Here is a 15,695-nt window from a genome sequence, read left to right as displayed (position 1 = left end):
ATCTATCTATCTATCTATCTATCTATCTATCTATCTATCTATCTATCTATCTATCTATCTATCTATCTATCTATCTATCTATCTATCTATCTATCTATCTATCTCTCTCTCTCTCTCTCTCTATATATATATATATATATATATATATATATATATATATATATATATATATATATCAATGAGAAGAAAGGGGTTAACCGAGGGGCCCGATTTTTATTAGTCATATCATATGAAGCGAACAAACACTGACGCCAAGGACAACATAGGGGAAATTACTTGTGCTTAATAAGTGAAGTAATGAAACGATAAATAATGGAAATAAAAGTGGATGAAAAAACAACTTGCCGCAGGTAAGAACCGAACCCACAACCTTCACATGCGAAGGTTGTGGGTTCGGTTCTTACCTGCGGCAAGTTGTTTTTGCATCCACTTTAATTTCCATTATTTATCGTTTCATTACTTCACTTATTAAGCACAAGTAATTTCCCCTATGTTGTCCTTGGTGTCAGTGTTTGTTGGCTTCTTATGATATGACTGCATATATATATATATATATATATATATATATATATATATATATATATATATATATTTGTTTGTTTGTATGTATGCATGTATGTATGTATGTATGTATGACGTACGAATAACGCCGCAAGTGAAAGAAAAGGTAGAGCCTGGCCAAGAGAAGGATATAGTAGTGGGTCAGGAGCTCCGGAACCTGCCCTTCTGCATGACACTGAACAACTGACGGCGAAGGCTCGACTTAGAACAGCTCCACTGTTAAAAAACGAAATCATGTGGAAAGGAAAAACATGAGCAGTGGCAAGTTCGAACCTACTACTCCACGGTCAGAAGCCGAGCGCCGACAGGGCTAAACACCCGCATTATTTTTTCTTCTTTACAAGGGAGCAGAAATTTCAGCAAAACAACATAAACAAAGCGCTACACAAATTTAATGTGACGGAAAACACGTTGCAGATTCAGGCAAGCACGTGCAAGTGTCCAATGGAGGCCTCCAGTTCGGCGCTGTTTCTTGTGCAGCGTACACACAATGAATTTGAAGGGACACTAAAGGGAAACAATAAATCAGTTTAGACTAATAAAGCATTGTTTGAGAAACCTGCAGGCGGTCATTTCAAGAAAATAGTTTGAATATTAGATGAGAAAATGAAGGTCCAAGTATCAGTATTTGAATTTCGCCCCGAAACGCCAGCGCCGGTACGTCAGCGTGACGTCAGGAATTCCAAAGTTTGCTTTCGCATTTGGGCCGCGTTGGCTGAATGAAGGTTCCCGAAACTTGGCATGTTTAATATTTGGTTCCTTTAGAACACAATGTAGTCAATCTGTACCGCTATATATAATTAGTAGGCCCTAGAAGATGCCATCAAAATCCAAGACGTCACAGCCCCCAGGTGCGGGAACTCAAGTTGGCGTCGCCACCCGCATTTCGTTCTTGCGCTTTTTCTGGCTTACCAAACGTCTTATCGTTGTAAGAGTGGTGTTTTTGGTGTTGTAGAACGGTGATTTACTGATGCAGAAGAAATCACTTTTGACTTTAGTGTCCCTTTAAGCAACAGATTCCCGAAAAAACAAACGGCTTAGTGCTTCGCGGTGGTGCAGCGTGCCTATCGCTTATTCTACTGCGCCAAAATTTATGTAGGCCAAGTGCCATGGACATGTCAAATGGCTGGTCACACCGATATTTAATAGGTAGGGAACGAATTGTGTGTCTTGTAATATCAAAATCTTTTTAAGTGTTCCTTGGAGAATGTCCCAAAAGAACACAGGATCCCTAGAATGTAAAAAACGGTGAGCAATCGTTTCAGCATTTGCACACAAACTGAAGCTTGTCGGCTATGACACAAAACAGCGCCTTTTTTCCCATAAAGCTTTAGCAGGAACAGTTGCCGATGGTAAATTAAAGAAAAAAAAAGTTTCCATCCTTGGTGGAATCGTCATTCAGCGGATACGTTTAAGTACATCTAGGCGATAACATTTCAAATAAGGCTTACGATAATGAGCAACAGCAAGCAATGTGTCTGAGTGTAGCAGAAATTTCTTTGAGGTAGGTAGTGAAAATATTGATACGCGAACGAGGGACTGAACACTGAAGGCTCTTTACGAGGTATACTTATAAAAACTGCAGAGCTAACCAGTCCAGTCGACAGCTCGAGACCCAGGAGCAGCTCGTCTTCTTCGTCGAGGCGACGGCGCGCAATGACCAAAAGAAACGAGCAAGACGCATGTAGCACTATAATTCATACTAAAGCAAGCCTTTAGAAAGTGAATGCCTTCGTTAACCCCCTTCAAGAAGCCGCAGAAGCCGTTCCTTCATCTCTAACAGATGACGATACAGGTATTTATGTAAGGTAATGAAATCAAAGTTGTAACATCCCTTTTAAAAATACAGTTTTCATCTCGAAATAAGAATTGCCGGGAGACAAGTCGCCTTATAAAAAAGTGAACTAGGCCAAAAGCCCCACTCTCAAGAAAAAAAGTTATCACGCCGCATGGCTTCAACACGTGTACTTCATACAAAAGTAGCGAACACACGACAGAAAGCTTGCCACCTAAGGTGCGAGCAATGTGCATGCAGCGCATACATAAGTGGAGCGCTTAGGAACACATTGCAATCTTCGGCTCGGCTAACTATGGACAACTGCCTCCCCTTTTAGCTGTTGACCTTATGTTGTATTTCGGCAATATGCGCTGACAGATGAATATTACTATTGCGCCATTGAGAGAGGGGTACACCTAACTACTTCAAGACTTGCCTCCACTCAATACTTGCCATGTGCGTTATCATCGTACACCATAGACCGATAATTGTTGTGACCGAGGGCCCGAAGATGTGTGATATTTATTCAGTGTGAAGAAATAAGGGAACGTGGGGCTGGGCCCGATATCCAAGATGTTGAGATACACACCTTTATGTTACATTAGGTCCAGGAGTTTGGCGAGAATTACAGAAGATAAGATGTTCATGATCAAGTTCTAGCAGACGATATTTCCAAGCGACCGCCTCTCTCTTTAACCACTGCCCTTGTCCATTCGCGTTCCCTCAATCCGACGTTAGGAGATGGGTGTCGTCATGTCCCACCAATCCGGAGGGTGGTAGACCTTTCCCTCTGAAGAGGGCTACGCGCATCACTGTGCACGAACGAGGGTGGTGGAAGACACCCTTTCCCCGGCGCGGACGCGTCAGTTTGGGCGGATGACAGGCGATGCCAAGGAATGTCTCCTCCAGGCAGATCCTGCCATCTTGGCAGAACTTCTCATTGGAGGACTCCACTGGTGGCTATTAATCATCTCAGTTGAGGATGGGTTTGGCGAGGTCGTTAGGCCGTTCACCATCATCGCGTTCCCTTTGATCGACGGTTGTCGCGCGGTAAAGGCCCGATCACAACGGCCCGTCCACTGCTAGGAAGAGGGCTGGCCGCTCATCGGTGTTGGCAGCTCAGGAGGCTCAGCTCCGGCTCGGAGTCTCGGGCTTGCTGAGAGGATCACGTGCAGAAACAGTGGCCATCTCGGAGAGAAGGTTCGCTGTAGGGTGCCGGCTGGAGACCTGCATTACCAATTAAATCCGCGCAGCGCCCGACCAGCGACAAGGCAAGCTGACAAACCTTCTCTGAGACATGCCGGATAATCATACCCTCTCCCATCACTAATCCCGAGGTTAGAACCAGCGAGTGCCAGAAAGGCAGCCGTAGAGGAGCGCCGCGCAAGCGACCCTAAACAAAGTTGAAATGGTAGCATGCCTAACATTTTGATGAATTTTGTCTCACCCTAGGCGCAGCTCATGCAGCTCCGGGGCAAACGACAAAAAAATGGTGATCACGTAGAGCATAAACAAACCGCAACAAAAAGCACTTTATGTTTCTTATAGAGGGATAAGAAACTTGTCAAATTACAGAGCACATGTAACTGAAACAAGAACAAAAATTAAGAACAAACCAGATGTATAAATTAGAGTGAGCCCTGCCAATCGCCTGAAGGCATACTAGTCAAGCAGCGGGCAAGCTTAAGAGTAGCCTACCTTAGCCACTGCACGCGTTCTTTATGATATGCCAAAAGCATCCTTGCGCGCATCGAGCTTTCGATACTTGGGGCATCGAAAGCTGGATGCGCGCGAGGCTGCTTTTAGTCACCTCGCTCCCTCCCTGTCGAGACGGCCCCAAGACCGGTGTTAATCGTGTCCCAAGGTAGTATAGTATAGCATGGAAAAGTATAGTATAGCCCATTAGTATAGTATAGAAAACTAAATACACTATACTAATGGGCGACTTTAATGCCAAGGTAGGCAAGAAGCAGGCTGGAGACAACGCCGTGGGGGAATATGGCATAGGCACTAGGAATATCAGGGGAGAGTTATTAGTAGAGTATGCGGAACATAATAATATGAGGATAATGAATACCTTCTTCCGCAAGCGGGATAGCCGAAAGTGGACGTGGAGGAGCCCGAACGGCAAGACTAGAAATGAAATAGACTTCATACTCTGCGCTAACCCTGGCATCATACAAGATGTGGACGTGCTCGGCAAGGTGCGCTGCAGTGACCACAGGATGCTAAGAACTCGAATTAGCCTAGACCTGAGAAGGGAACGGAAGAAACTGGTACATAAGAAGCCGATCAATGAGTTAGCGGTAAGAGGGAAAATAGAAGAATTCCAGATCAAGCTACAGAACAGGTATTCGGCTTTAACTCAAGAAGAGGACCGTAGTGTTGAATCAATGAACGACAATCTTGTGGGTATCATTAAGGAGTGTGCAATGGAAGTCGGTGTTAACTCCGTTAGGCAGGATACCAGTAAACTATCGCAGGAGACGAAAGATCTGATCCAGAAACGCCAATGTATGAAAGCCTCTAACCCTACAGCTAGAATAGAACTAACAGAACTTTCGAAGTTAATCAACAAGCGTAAGACAGCTGACATAAGGAAGTATAATATGGATAGAATTGAACATGCTCTCAGGAACGGAGGAAGCCTAAAAACAGTGAAGAAGAAACTGGGAATTGGCAAGAATCAGATGTATGCGTTAAGAGACAAAGCCGGCAATATCATTACTAATATGGATGAGATAGTTCACGTGGCTGAGGGGTTCTATAGAGATTTATACAGTACCAGTGGCACCCACGACGATAATGTAAGAGAAAATAGTCTAGACGAATTCGAAATCCCACAGGTAACGCAGGAAGAAGTAAAGAAAGCATTGGGAGATATGCAAAGGGGGAAGGCAGCTGGTGAGGATCAGGTAACAGCAGATTTGTTGAAGTATGGTGGGCAGATTGTTCTATAGAAACTGGCCACCCTGTATACGCAATGCCTCATAACGTCGAGCGTACCGGAATCTTGGAAAAACGCTAACATAATCCTAATCCATAAGAAAGGGGACGCCAAAGACTTGAAAAATTATAGACCGATAAGCTTGCTGTCTGTTGCCTACAAAGTATTTACTAAGGTAATCGCAAATAGAATCAGGAACACCTTAGACTTCTGTCAACCAAAGGACCAGGCAGGATTCCGTAAAGGCTACTCAGCAATAGACCATATTCACACTATCAATCAGGTTATAGAGAAATGTGCCGAATATAACCAACCCTTATATATAGCTTTCATTGATTACGAGAAAGCATTTGATTCTGTCGAAACCTCAGCAGTCATGCAGGCATTACGGAATCAGGGTGTAGACGAGCCGTATGTAAAAATACTGAAAGATATCTATAGCGGCTCCACAGCCACCGTAGTCCTCCATAAAGAAAGCAACAAAATCCCAATAAAGAAAGCCGTCAGGCAGGGAGATACGATCTCTCCAATGCTATTCACAGCGTGTTTACAGGAGGTATTCAGAGACCTGGATTGGGAAGAAATGGGGATAAAAGTTAATGGAGAATACCTTAGTAACTTGCGATTCGCTGATGATATTGCCTGGCTTAGTAACTCAGGGGACCAACTGCAATGCAAGCTCACTGACCTCGAGAGGCAGAGCAGAAGAGTGGGTCTAAAAATTATTCTGCAGAAAACTAAAGTAATATTTAACAGTCTCGGAAGAGAACAGCAATTTACAATAGGCAGCGAAGCACTGGAAGTCGTAAGGGAATACATCTACTTAGGGCAGGTAGTGACTGCGGATCCGGATCATGAGACGGAAATAATCAGAAGAATAAGAATGGGCTGGGGTGCGTTTGGCAGGCATTCTCAGATCATGAACAGCAGGTTGCCATTATCCCTCAATAGAAAAGTGTATAATAGCTGTGTCTTACCAGTACTCACATACGGGGCAGAAACCTGGAGGCTTACGAAAAGGGTTCTACTCAATTTGAGGACGACGCAACGAGCTATGGAAAGAAGAATGATAGGTGTAACGTTAAGGGATAAGAAAAGAGCAGATTGGGTGAGGGAACAAACGCGAGTAAATGACATCTTAGTTGAAATCAAGAAAAAGAAATGGGCATGGGCAGGACATGTAATGAGGAGGGAAGATAACCGATGGTCATTAAGGGTTACGGACTGGATTCCAAGGGAAGGGAAGCGTCGCAGGGGGCGGCAGAAAGTTAGGTGGGCAGATGAGATTAAGAAGTTTGCAGGGACGGCATGGCCACAATTCGTACATGACCGGGGTTGTTGGAGAAATATGGGAGAGGCCTTTGCCCTGCAGTGGGCGTGACCAGGCTGATGATGATGATGATGATGAAGGTACGGATAAGTGAGAACTCGTAGAAAGAATCGGTATCCTCTCCCGGTAAAGTCACCTGCGTTTCTCACACGTGTCGCGTGATTCAGAAGTCGCTGAAGAAAAAGAAAACAAAGGCGCCCTTTTGAACCACGCGACTCATGACAGCCATTGAAATGGGCAAAGGGATCAGTGCCGCGTGCTGAGTGGCTTGTTCCGTCAATGCCACATCTCAGTACCGGCGCCTCTAATGCGAAACGTACTGGGCTCTGCTGACCGCTTTTACTTTAAATTAAATTAATTTATATAGTGTTATTTAAAACCGAAAAAAAGCAATAAACGTCCCACTTTATCTGCGCGCAAGAACCTTCCAAAAAAATTGCTTCTCCAAATGTCATTCAGCCTACGAAAATTCTGCAATTGCGAAAATTCTGCAATAGCACACCTACTCTACAAGCCTGGAATTGGGTACACAACAATAGTTTGCCTTTATAAACCTGCAATTTCGGTGGTTATGTACAAAAATCGGCAGAACCACGAGTGACCACTGTCGCAAAATCTGCTTCGCACTTTTTTTTCTCGTTACTGGCTCGTACAACACAACACAATAAAGTCCTGAGCCTAAGGCTAAACAATGGGAATTAAATGTAATTCGTTCTTTATAAGCAAGAAAACAAAAAGAAACTACATCGCACTTTCTTTACAAAAAGGAAACTTATAGATGCGCCCATTTGACAATTACTCACGCCTAACGTGCACTCGATGGGGTCGCAGCGTGAAAGCCTTTGGGCCATGCAGAGGACAACAAATGGCGCAACATTTACACTGTCTTCTGCAGTCACCTGCCCAATAGACTTATTTACGGGGTGGGGGGGGGGGAAGGCAAGCGGGGCAGTTGCCCTTCTGACTGTCAGAAGTTGGGGGGGGGGAATATGTCATTTGCCCCCGCACTCTTAATAATAATATTTGGGGTTTTACGTGCCAAAACCACTTTCTGATTATGAGGCACGCCGTAGTGGAGGACTCCGGAAATTTTGACCACCTGGGGTTCTTTAACGTGCACCTAAATCTAAGCACACGGGTGTTTTCGCATTTCGCCCCCATCGAAATGCGGCCGCCGTGGCCGGGATTCGATCCCGCGACCTCGTGCTCAGCAGCCCAACACCATAGCCACTGAGCAACCACGGCGGGTGTCCCCGCACTTTTAAAAGCGGCCACTTTCGGCTGGGCGCCGGAAAGTCCAATAAGACTATAGCTGAAGCTAGAATTTCTTGATATTTGAGTGACAGCATAACTAATGCTTTTCTTTATTGCGCATCCCCTGCTTGGACTGCGCGGACTGTCTTTAGTGCCTTCTCGGGACACGCTGTAGCGCACGACAAGCAGGAGTTGCCATATAGGTTCGCGTCGCGGAAAACGCTTGGCGCTCGGTAGTTCCCGCTCTAACAAACTGTCAGCTTGCGCAAATTGCATCAGGGGCACTTTTTTGGGACCGCTATATCCGTATTCGAAAATACAATCAGCTTACTACATTTAGCCTACGGGTGAGGGGAAGGTCCGGATAAACTATTACAATGAGCCGCGCCCAGCGACTGGTGTGCCTTACGGCATTAAATAATGGATTAATCAAATGCTGAAACTACTCAATCTCTGTCCAGAGATAGCCGACATAGCGTTGCAGCCTCAGTGTCTTATCACCATCAAAAATATTGTCCTGGTGGCACGAAAGGGACAAAGACGGTGACCAGTCATTCTTTGGACTTCTTTACGGCGTGTGGGCCTATAAAAAAAAACTGCTCTCCCGGTACTCTGGCCCTTACCGCGTATTCTGACAGCTCAGTGATGTCACTTATGAAGTAGCTCCAGACGATGCTTCCCCGTCGTCCACGTCAACTGATATCGCCCACGTGGTCAGCCTCAAGCCATATCATGCAGCCGCTATCTAGAAGGCGCCGGCTCGGCGTTTTTGCCGCCGGGAGATATGTCACAGTGCCATGAGAGGGACAAAAACGACGACCACCAACAAGACGAATGAGACGACGTAGTGGGGCTAACCTTACGTTTGGACATACTGGTTGTACCGACCATATCTTCTGCAGAGTAAACACGGTCCCATTTAACCTTCTACCTCTGCCCGTTCCATATTAATCAAGCCCCTTACAGGTATACCTGTCGCATTTGATTGTGTAATCGTGATTTATCGTAGTAGTGCTCGTAAAAATGACTTTGGTCAAGCGTGTAGAGCCGCTTAAATACCAATGGAACACTGCCTTGATTTTTTTTTTCAAGACTAACGTGTCACTTCTGACTTTGACGACTGCATTTTCAGGCTGTTTCTGAATGCGAGCTACACTGTTACTTGCTTTCTCGGCAAGAGGAAGAATAGCAGACATTTCGTATTCAGAAAAAAAAAATGAGGGCTACTTTCTTGGTGGCGTGAACCCAAAATTCTTGACTTTGTAAGTTTCTTATGTGCTCTGCGAACAGTAACTTAATAGTCGCTCTCTCCTAATTTGTATGTGTTATACACGGTATTCTCGGTAAAATATGCAGGGCACGGTGTTTCTATTTATTTGAAGTACGAAAGCATGTTCCGAGTAACGGAATATGTTTATTCTGTGTACGTTCTTTACAGCCTGTGTGTAAAGTTACAAGCGTACTTGGATGTCATGCTGCCACTAGCCTAAATGTTTCCCTGACACCTAAAGCAATGTCATGAGATACGGACTTGAAATTACTTGAAAATAGGAAAATGTCTAAGCGCAATGCGTTGCGAAACTTTCACTCTCCTGCTTTAAATGCAAGTGTCACAGATATGTACCAAACACCCGTTTTCCCGTGCATTTTCGTGCGTATTACGGGATTCGTAGTTTGTTTCTTCGGCGTTCTCGGCGACCTAAACAAGTCGCCTTGTTGCTATCTACTGAAAATTCGGGACATAGTATGTATGACCAACGTGTAAGCAATGTCCCCTGCCCCCCCCCCCCCGCCCCCTCCCGCCTAAATGGGTCGGTTAAATGTACATTTTCCTGTAGCATACATATGCAAGTGATCCATAGCGTTATTGATCTCTTTTACCAGTGGTGTGAGACTTAGTCAGGCTGCGTTGGCATAGTTAAAACTACAGCTGAGTTCAAATTTTCCGACCACAAGGGGAATAGTACGCCAAGTTTATGTGCGGTGGTAAATGCGTATCGGCCAAATACAGCGTCAAAAAGAAATGTAAGCAAATGTTCGAAGGTATCAGGCTGCTGCTATTAACTACGTTTCTAGTCCCAAGAAACTACGTTTCTAATGTCCCATGAAAGCTCTTACGTTTCAGATATTTTATACTTTGAAGGAATAGGCAGCATTTTAAGTGCAATGCGGCCCGTAGTTAGAGCGTTTCTGGCTTATTAAAAAGCGCCAGCGAATAATTTTTAACCTTCACCTATTTTCATCTTTTTCAGGCGTGATATATTAGCTTCGCCTTGTGTCCTCACTGAACTAAACGAGGCAGCTTTGTTATGTTTGGTGACTGTTACCACAAGTGAGTGAATGGGTGATGGGTTGGTGAAGTTTGATATAGTTGGGTAGTTGGGGCTCTCGCAATAAATTATGCATGCAAGCACTGTAGAGTGCAGGAGCGTGTCTAACCAGCGGAGAAGTTTTGATCCCATAGCCCTGGCTATAAAAGCCGCCAAGAACGAAAATTTGTGGTACACTATGGAAATTCTCTGTGCGAAATTAAATGCGGTTGAATCAAACACAACTTTCGTAAAAAAAATTGGCAGAGGCTTAGCTTGGCTAAGCCTAGTGGATTGCGAAAGCAATCTTCAGTTCAGGTTGTAGAGTTCCATACTGCTCATCGAGCGTGTAGATGCAGACTCGTCGCCATTTAAAGCATCCATAAGGCCTGCTGTCGAACGATCAGGTGTCGCCAAAGTCACGTCAGCATTGAGAGCATGCGCGATACTTGTAGATGCACCCAGATCAAGAGATGTTGAACGCATTCGCCTGACTGCATAATATGCACGCCGTTTAGCTAAACGTTGTTACCGCTCTTCATCCGTTCCTTCCGCACGCCGCCGTTTCTTAGCTGCAGCACATCGTTGCAGCTTCACCTTATACACATCATCCGACATACCGTGGAGGATGCGCTGGGATGACTGCGACGAGCCGAGTTGGGGGGCCGCTTTTACACAGCTGGCATGACGTCACGTAGAGCGAGCTTGACGTCACGTTGAGCGAGCTTGAGCGAGCCGCTGCCGTGGGGGAGGCCCCCACGGCAGCGGCGCGTGGAGGATTCACTGGTACGATCGCGACGAGCCGAGTTGGGGGGCCGCTTTTACACAGCTGGCATGACGTCACGTAGAGCGAGCTTGACGTCACGTTGAGCGAGCTTGAGCGAGCCGCTGCCGTGGGGGAGGCCCCCACGGCAGCGGCGCGTGGAGGATTCACTGGTACGATCGCGACGAGCCGAGTTGGGGGGCCGCTTTTCCACAGCTGGCATGACGTCACGTACAGCGAGCGCCCCTCACGGCAGCGGCGCGCAGCTGCAGCATGGAGGATTGTTGGGGCCCCGCTTTTCCACAGCTGATATGACGTCACACATAGGTCACGCCAAAGGTCAATGGTGGATTCTCCGGGACGACGGCCAAGAGCGGAAACCTCGAGCAGTATTGCTTTCGCAATAAAAATCCTGTTCAGCTGCTAGAGCGTGTGATGCGGCCATTATCAGCTATGCTCCTCAGTGTCCCAACATTGATGTATACAGTTTAGGAAAAGTTTATATTTTATGGAAAGGGGAGGGGAGACAGTAACTGCAATGAGCGATAAAATTTTTGCGTTCCTGGTCTGATTAGAGGTGTTGCTAATAGTTACTCAGCCGTCATCTTTCTTTCCCTATTTTGAGGCGTCATGACACGTTCCAGTTTGGTTTCTGCGATGTGTTCGGTGAACTGAAAAAGAAATATTGTTTATATTTGACGAAATTAATGGGCACATTATGGCCAATATGTAGGTAAACTTCAAAGGCATTATGACATGACAAAGGCAATTATGACATTTGTAGTAAATTACGCATGCAAGTGATCCGGAGATTTATTAATGTGTTTTGCAAACAAATAATCTATCCCGTTGTCCTGAAAGAACTGTGAGCTCAACAGGTATCAAATGAGCGGCAATTGAGGGGGGGGGGAGGGAGATCAGGGAGGGAGGATGCCATCGTAAACGTTATGGTGAAGTAACATGGGTGTTGATGAGTTACTGTATTTTTATTAAATTTCCTCCAAGAAGTGCCCCAAATTATTAGATGCGGGCAAGTTTCCAAACAGAACAGTCATATATATGCAGGCAACCTGTTAAAGTATGCGACATAGTTGCAAAAAAACTGCAATTTATTGCAACTGTTCGAAAGAAACAGCTTCGCTGGAAACCGGTTTGTAATTCTCCAAGGTCGCACACACCTGCGCTCTTTTTTACAGCGAAGCTGATAGCCACTAGTTGGTCAGCAGTTTTTGTGTAATCATCCGTGCGCAAAATTGTGTGCCGATCCCCAAGATAGTGCAACACTGGGGCGACACGCGGAGGAGGTGAAGCAGGCTTCAAGCACTCGGCAAACTGAAGCGAAAAGTGTGTACATTATTTGGAATCACTCATGCAACCTATAGAATGGCATTCCTTTCAATAACGAACAAGCACAAAACAAGCATCTGAAACACATAATTGATGATAAGATGCTCCTGATAACAATGAGAAGTACGTAGCACTGTCTCATACGTTTCCTGGTTAAGATTACCGTTGCGCAAGTAGCCGCAGCGACAGCAGGTTGCGACGTCACTGGGCTTTCGTATATAAGAGAAGCATCCTAGCAACCGGTTTCAGTGTTGCAGCAATGTTATGGGTAGGGAACGCATAGTTCGGACTCCCCAGAAGCTGCGTCAATACGAGGAGCGGCAGAGAGAAAAATGGCAATACGACCAACGGCAGGGTGCTGACAAAATTATCGTTGCTCCCGCCATTACCATTATTCTAAATTACCATTACTACCATTACTCTAAAGCAGTAAAGCATTGCACACCCCCCTCAGCAGTTGTAGCGGTGGTTTTCAGCAGCTTCGCTGGACATCCACTTTCGCAGTGCCGGGATGGCGATTCCGTTATTTTCTTGTGAATATTGCAACTAATATAGACTGATTCTACTTCGTTGCGTATAACCTCCACACATATGAATATGCACGCGAAAAGCGCTACCGGTATGGCTCTTAATCGTTTCCCCTTCGTGATGCAGGCCTTCATCGCCAGGCTTTTCGTCGGGCTGACAACTGATTACCATGCCACATCCTTATCTCCTTCACAAGCGACATGCTTGCAAATCCACATTCTCGACATCGACAAGATGGCGCCTTTCTTCGATGCGCCCTTACCTGGCGGGCTCGTTCTCCTGAGTTCAGCCACGTGGTCAACGTCTTCAATATAACCTGATGATATTGCTATACGGGTGTGGTATTTGATTGTTTGAACGAGGCGCGTTGGCGCCATCACTAGAAAAAAGAGGAGGAAGAACGAACGGTGCTCGCGCTGTGAATCTAACAGGTCAGAATTATAACCTGTAAATAGTTCCTCGTCTCACTGACTCCTTCATTTTGGTGGAGGTGGAACATTCCCCGTCCTCGCCATGGAGCTCCGAAGCGGCGGTGCCGTCTTCTTCTCAGCCATGGCTTCCGATTGAACCACCCCGTCGCCACCTACACCTGCGGTGCCAACCGCAACGTACGTTACGGTTCCCGTCTCCGTTATCCTGGGATATTCTCCACCCAAAATGACGGTGACATCGACGACCGGCTAAGCATATATGAGCGTGTTAGCCAAAGCCACCACTGAGACCTTACAATCATGCTTGTTAATGTGATATTTTATCTGGATGGGGCACCGCGTGTTTGGTTTCGCACCCATGAAGTCGAGCTCTCCAGTTGGATATTTTAAAAGAGAGGCTTCGCGACCAGTTCGGCAACCCGTCAGTTCACCAACAGGCTGCGCGAAAAGAGCTTGCCACGCGTGTCCAGTCGTTGACTGAATCGCATGTCTCCTACATACTAGAAGTTCTGGCGCTTTGCCGGAAAGTCCACAAGCACATGGCCGAAGTTGACAAGGTAGGCCATATCCTAAAAGGCATCGTGGAGGACGCCTTCAATTTGCTCATCTATAACGGCGTTTCCGCCGTTGACGCCATTGTCAAAGAATGCCGCCGCGTCGTCCCACAGTTTTCCCGGCTCCCAAACGCTCCTGCAACATCCTCTTGCTCCGCTCTTACCCCCACACGACCATTTCAAGAGAACGTCACACGTATCGTTCGCCATTAGATTGAAGCGGCAATTCCGCCCCCCCCCCTTCATCGACGACCCCTTGACGGTACCATTGAGCAAGCGGCCCCACTATTTCCGTTATTCAAGCAGTTGTGTGGCAAGAAACTGCGTACCTTGGCACCCTACCTCCTGCTCTTTCTCCCTACCTGATTCGGCGCCAAGTCCCATGTCCACAACCTGCGATGACCAGTATTTCGCTCCCAGACCAATCCAGCTGAATGGTGAACCCCAGACGACAAAGTGATCTGCTTCCGCTGCCAACTCGTTGGTCATGTAACCCACCACTGCCGCACCACCTGGATGCCGCCGTTCTGCAGCTCATTCCCTGCTCCTCCAACGCTCACCGTTAGTCACCTCACCGTCTGTACCCCACTTCTGATGCCCCTGACAGCCGCTCCTCCGTGCGATTGCCGTCGCCTCAACGCCGTCACTCCCCGTCACCCCAACCTCACCGCTTTTCCTCGCCAGATCGACGGACGGAAAACTAGGCCATGCAGCTCTTTGAGGTAGTGCTGCATCAGGTTCGTCCTGTCCAAATCCTTCGTTGACGCTCCTCACCAACACGAACCTAAATGAACTAGACGTAGCTGGTGTTCGATTGACGGCATTAATGAATACTGGAGTGCAAGTGACCCCAAGTGAGCCCAATGAGCGCTAACGTATGTCGTCGCCTCAAAAAAGTTATTACGCCTGCCATCACTCCAGCCATACGCGTCGCCAGTGGTACCACTGTTGCCGTCAGGTGTATGTGCAGCTCTCGCATAGGAATTACTGGCCGCCAAGATCCAGTCCTGTTCACCGTGCTGGCGAGTTGCCCTCATGACCTAATCTTCGGGCTCGACTTTCTGACGACGCATTCTGCCCTTATCGACTGTTCCACCGGTAGGCTGTGCCTGGAACTTCCTCTTCTTCCAGACGTTCGCCCCGAATAACCGAACACCCTCTGCACTACAGCGTTTGTTCGCTTACCTCCAAAAGCCCTAACCTTCGTCGAATTGGCCTCAACGGAAATCGTGCCTGATGGCGACGATGTCGTCGCACCTATTCGTGATGTCCTCCTGGCACGCGACATCTCTGTGCCCCACTCCGTCGTAACCCTTGCCGCTAATCGGATGTGTCTCCCCGTTATCAACCTTGGCTTGACAAAGCAAGTGTTACCTGAATGCATAGGGATGGTCACATTCCAGTCATTGACAGATGATGACGTCACTGCTTTTGTAGCCGACGCGTCTCCAGGTCCTCCTGACCACCCGCAGGATGCCTTTAACCTCGATGGCCCAGTATGGCCGATGGTCGTTCCGGACCTCGCACTTGACCAAGCAGCCGCCTACATCACCTCTTGCTTTTCTACCACGACATATTTGACACTGCCAATCGACCGTTTGGTCAGACGTCCCTTGTTAAGCGTCGGATAAACACTGTTGATGCTGTTCCCATCCACTGCCACCCGTATCGCCTGTCCATGGCAGAGTGGCAAGTTATTCAACAGGAAGTAAACAAGATGCTCGCCAGAGGTATTGTTGAACCCTCGTCGAGTCCTTGGGCGTCGTCGGTCATGCTCATCAAAAAGAAACCTGGCACGTGGCGTTTCTGCGTTGATTACTGCCACCTAAACCGAATCACTGAAAAGGACGTTTATCATTTACCACGAATCAACCACTCTTTTGATTGCCTTCAC

The 15,695-nt window shown here is 46.9% G+C and overlaps 1 protein-coding gene and 1 long non-coding RNA gene across 7 annotated transcripts in view; one reads left to right on the top strand and one right to left on the bottom strand.

Moving 5' to 3' along the window:
• Positions 1-3,046: 3,046 nt before the first annotated feature.
• Positions 3,047-15,695, bottom strand: part of LOC135913367 (uncharacterized) — a 258,595-nt gene continuing 245,946 nt past the window's right edge. For 2 of the 6 annotated variants that reach the window (XM_070538506.1, XM_070538516.1), the window contains one exon: positions 3,066-3,565. In XM_070538506.1, the coding sequence (XP_070394607.1) occupies positions 3,421-3,565 (145 nt within the window). In that variant the 3' untranslated portion in view covers positions 3,066-3,420. Of the gene's footprint in view, positions 3,566-15,695 lie in introns of all 6 variants that reach the window. The other 4 variants (XM_070538546.1, XM_070538527.1, XM_070538534.1 and 1 more) reach the window with 4 other exon arrangements.
• On the top strand, positions 8,733-13,135 carry LOC135913381 (uncharacterized). The gene is made up of 3 exons (XR_010567985.1): positions 8,733-8,835; positions 10,122-10,201; positions 12,943-13,135. It is a non-coding gene; the product is annotated as an uncharacterized lncRNA (long non-coding RNA).

The sequence above is a fragment of the Dermacentor albipictus genome, chromosome 1, assembly GCF_038994185.2.
Source record: "Dermacentor albipictus isolate Rhodes 1998 colony chromosome 1, USDA_Dalb.pri_finalv2, whole genome shotgun sequence".
In the NCBI taxonomy this organism is placed as follows: Eukaryota; Metazoa; Arthropoda; class Arachnida; order Ixodida; family Ixodidae; genus Dermacentor; species Dermacentor albipictus.
This window is presented reverse-complemented; position numbering and strand designations above follow the sequence as displayed.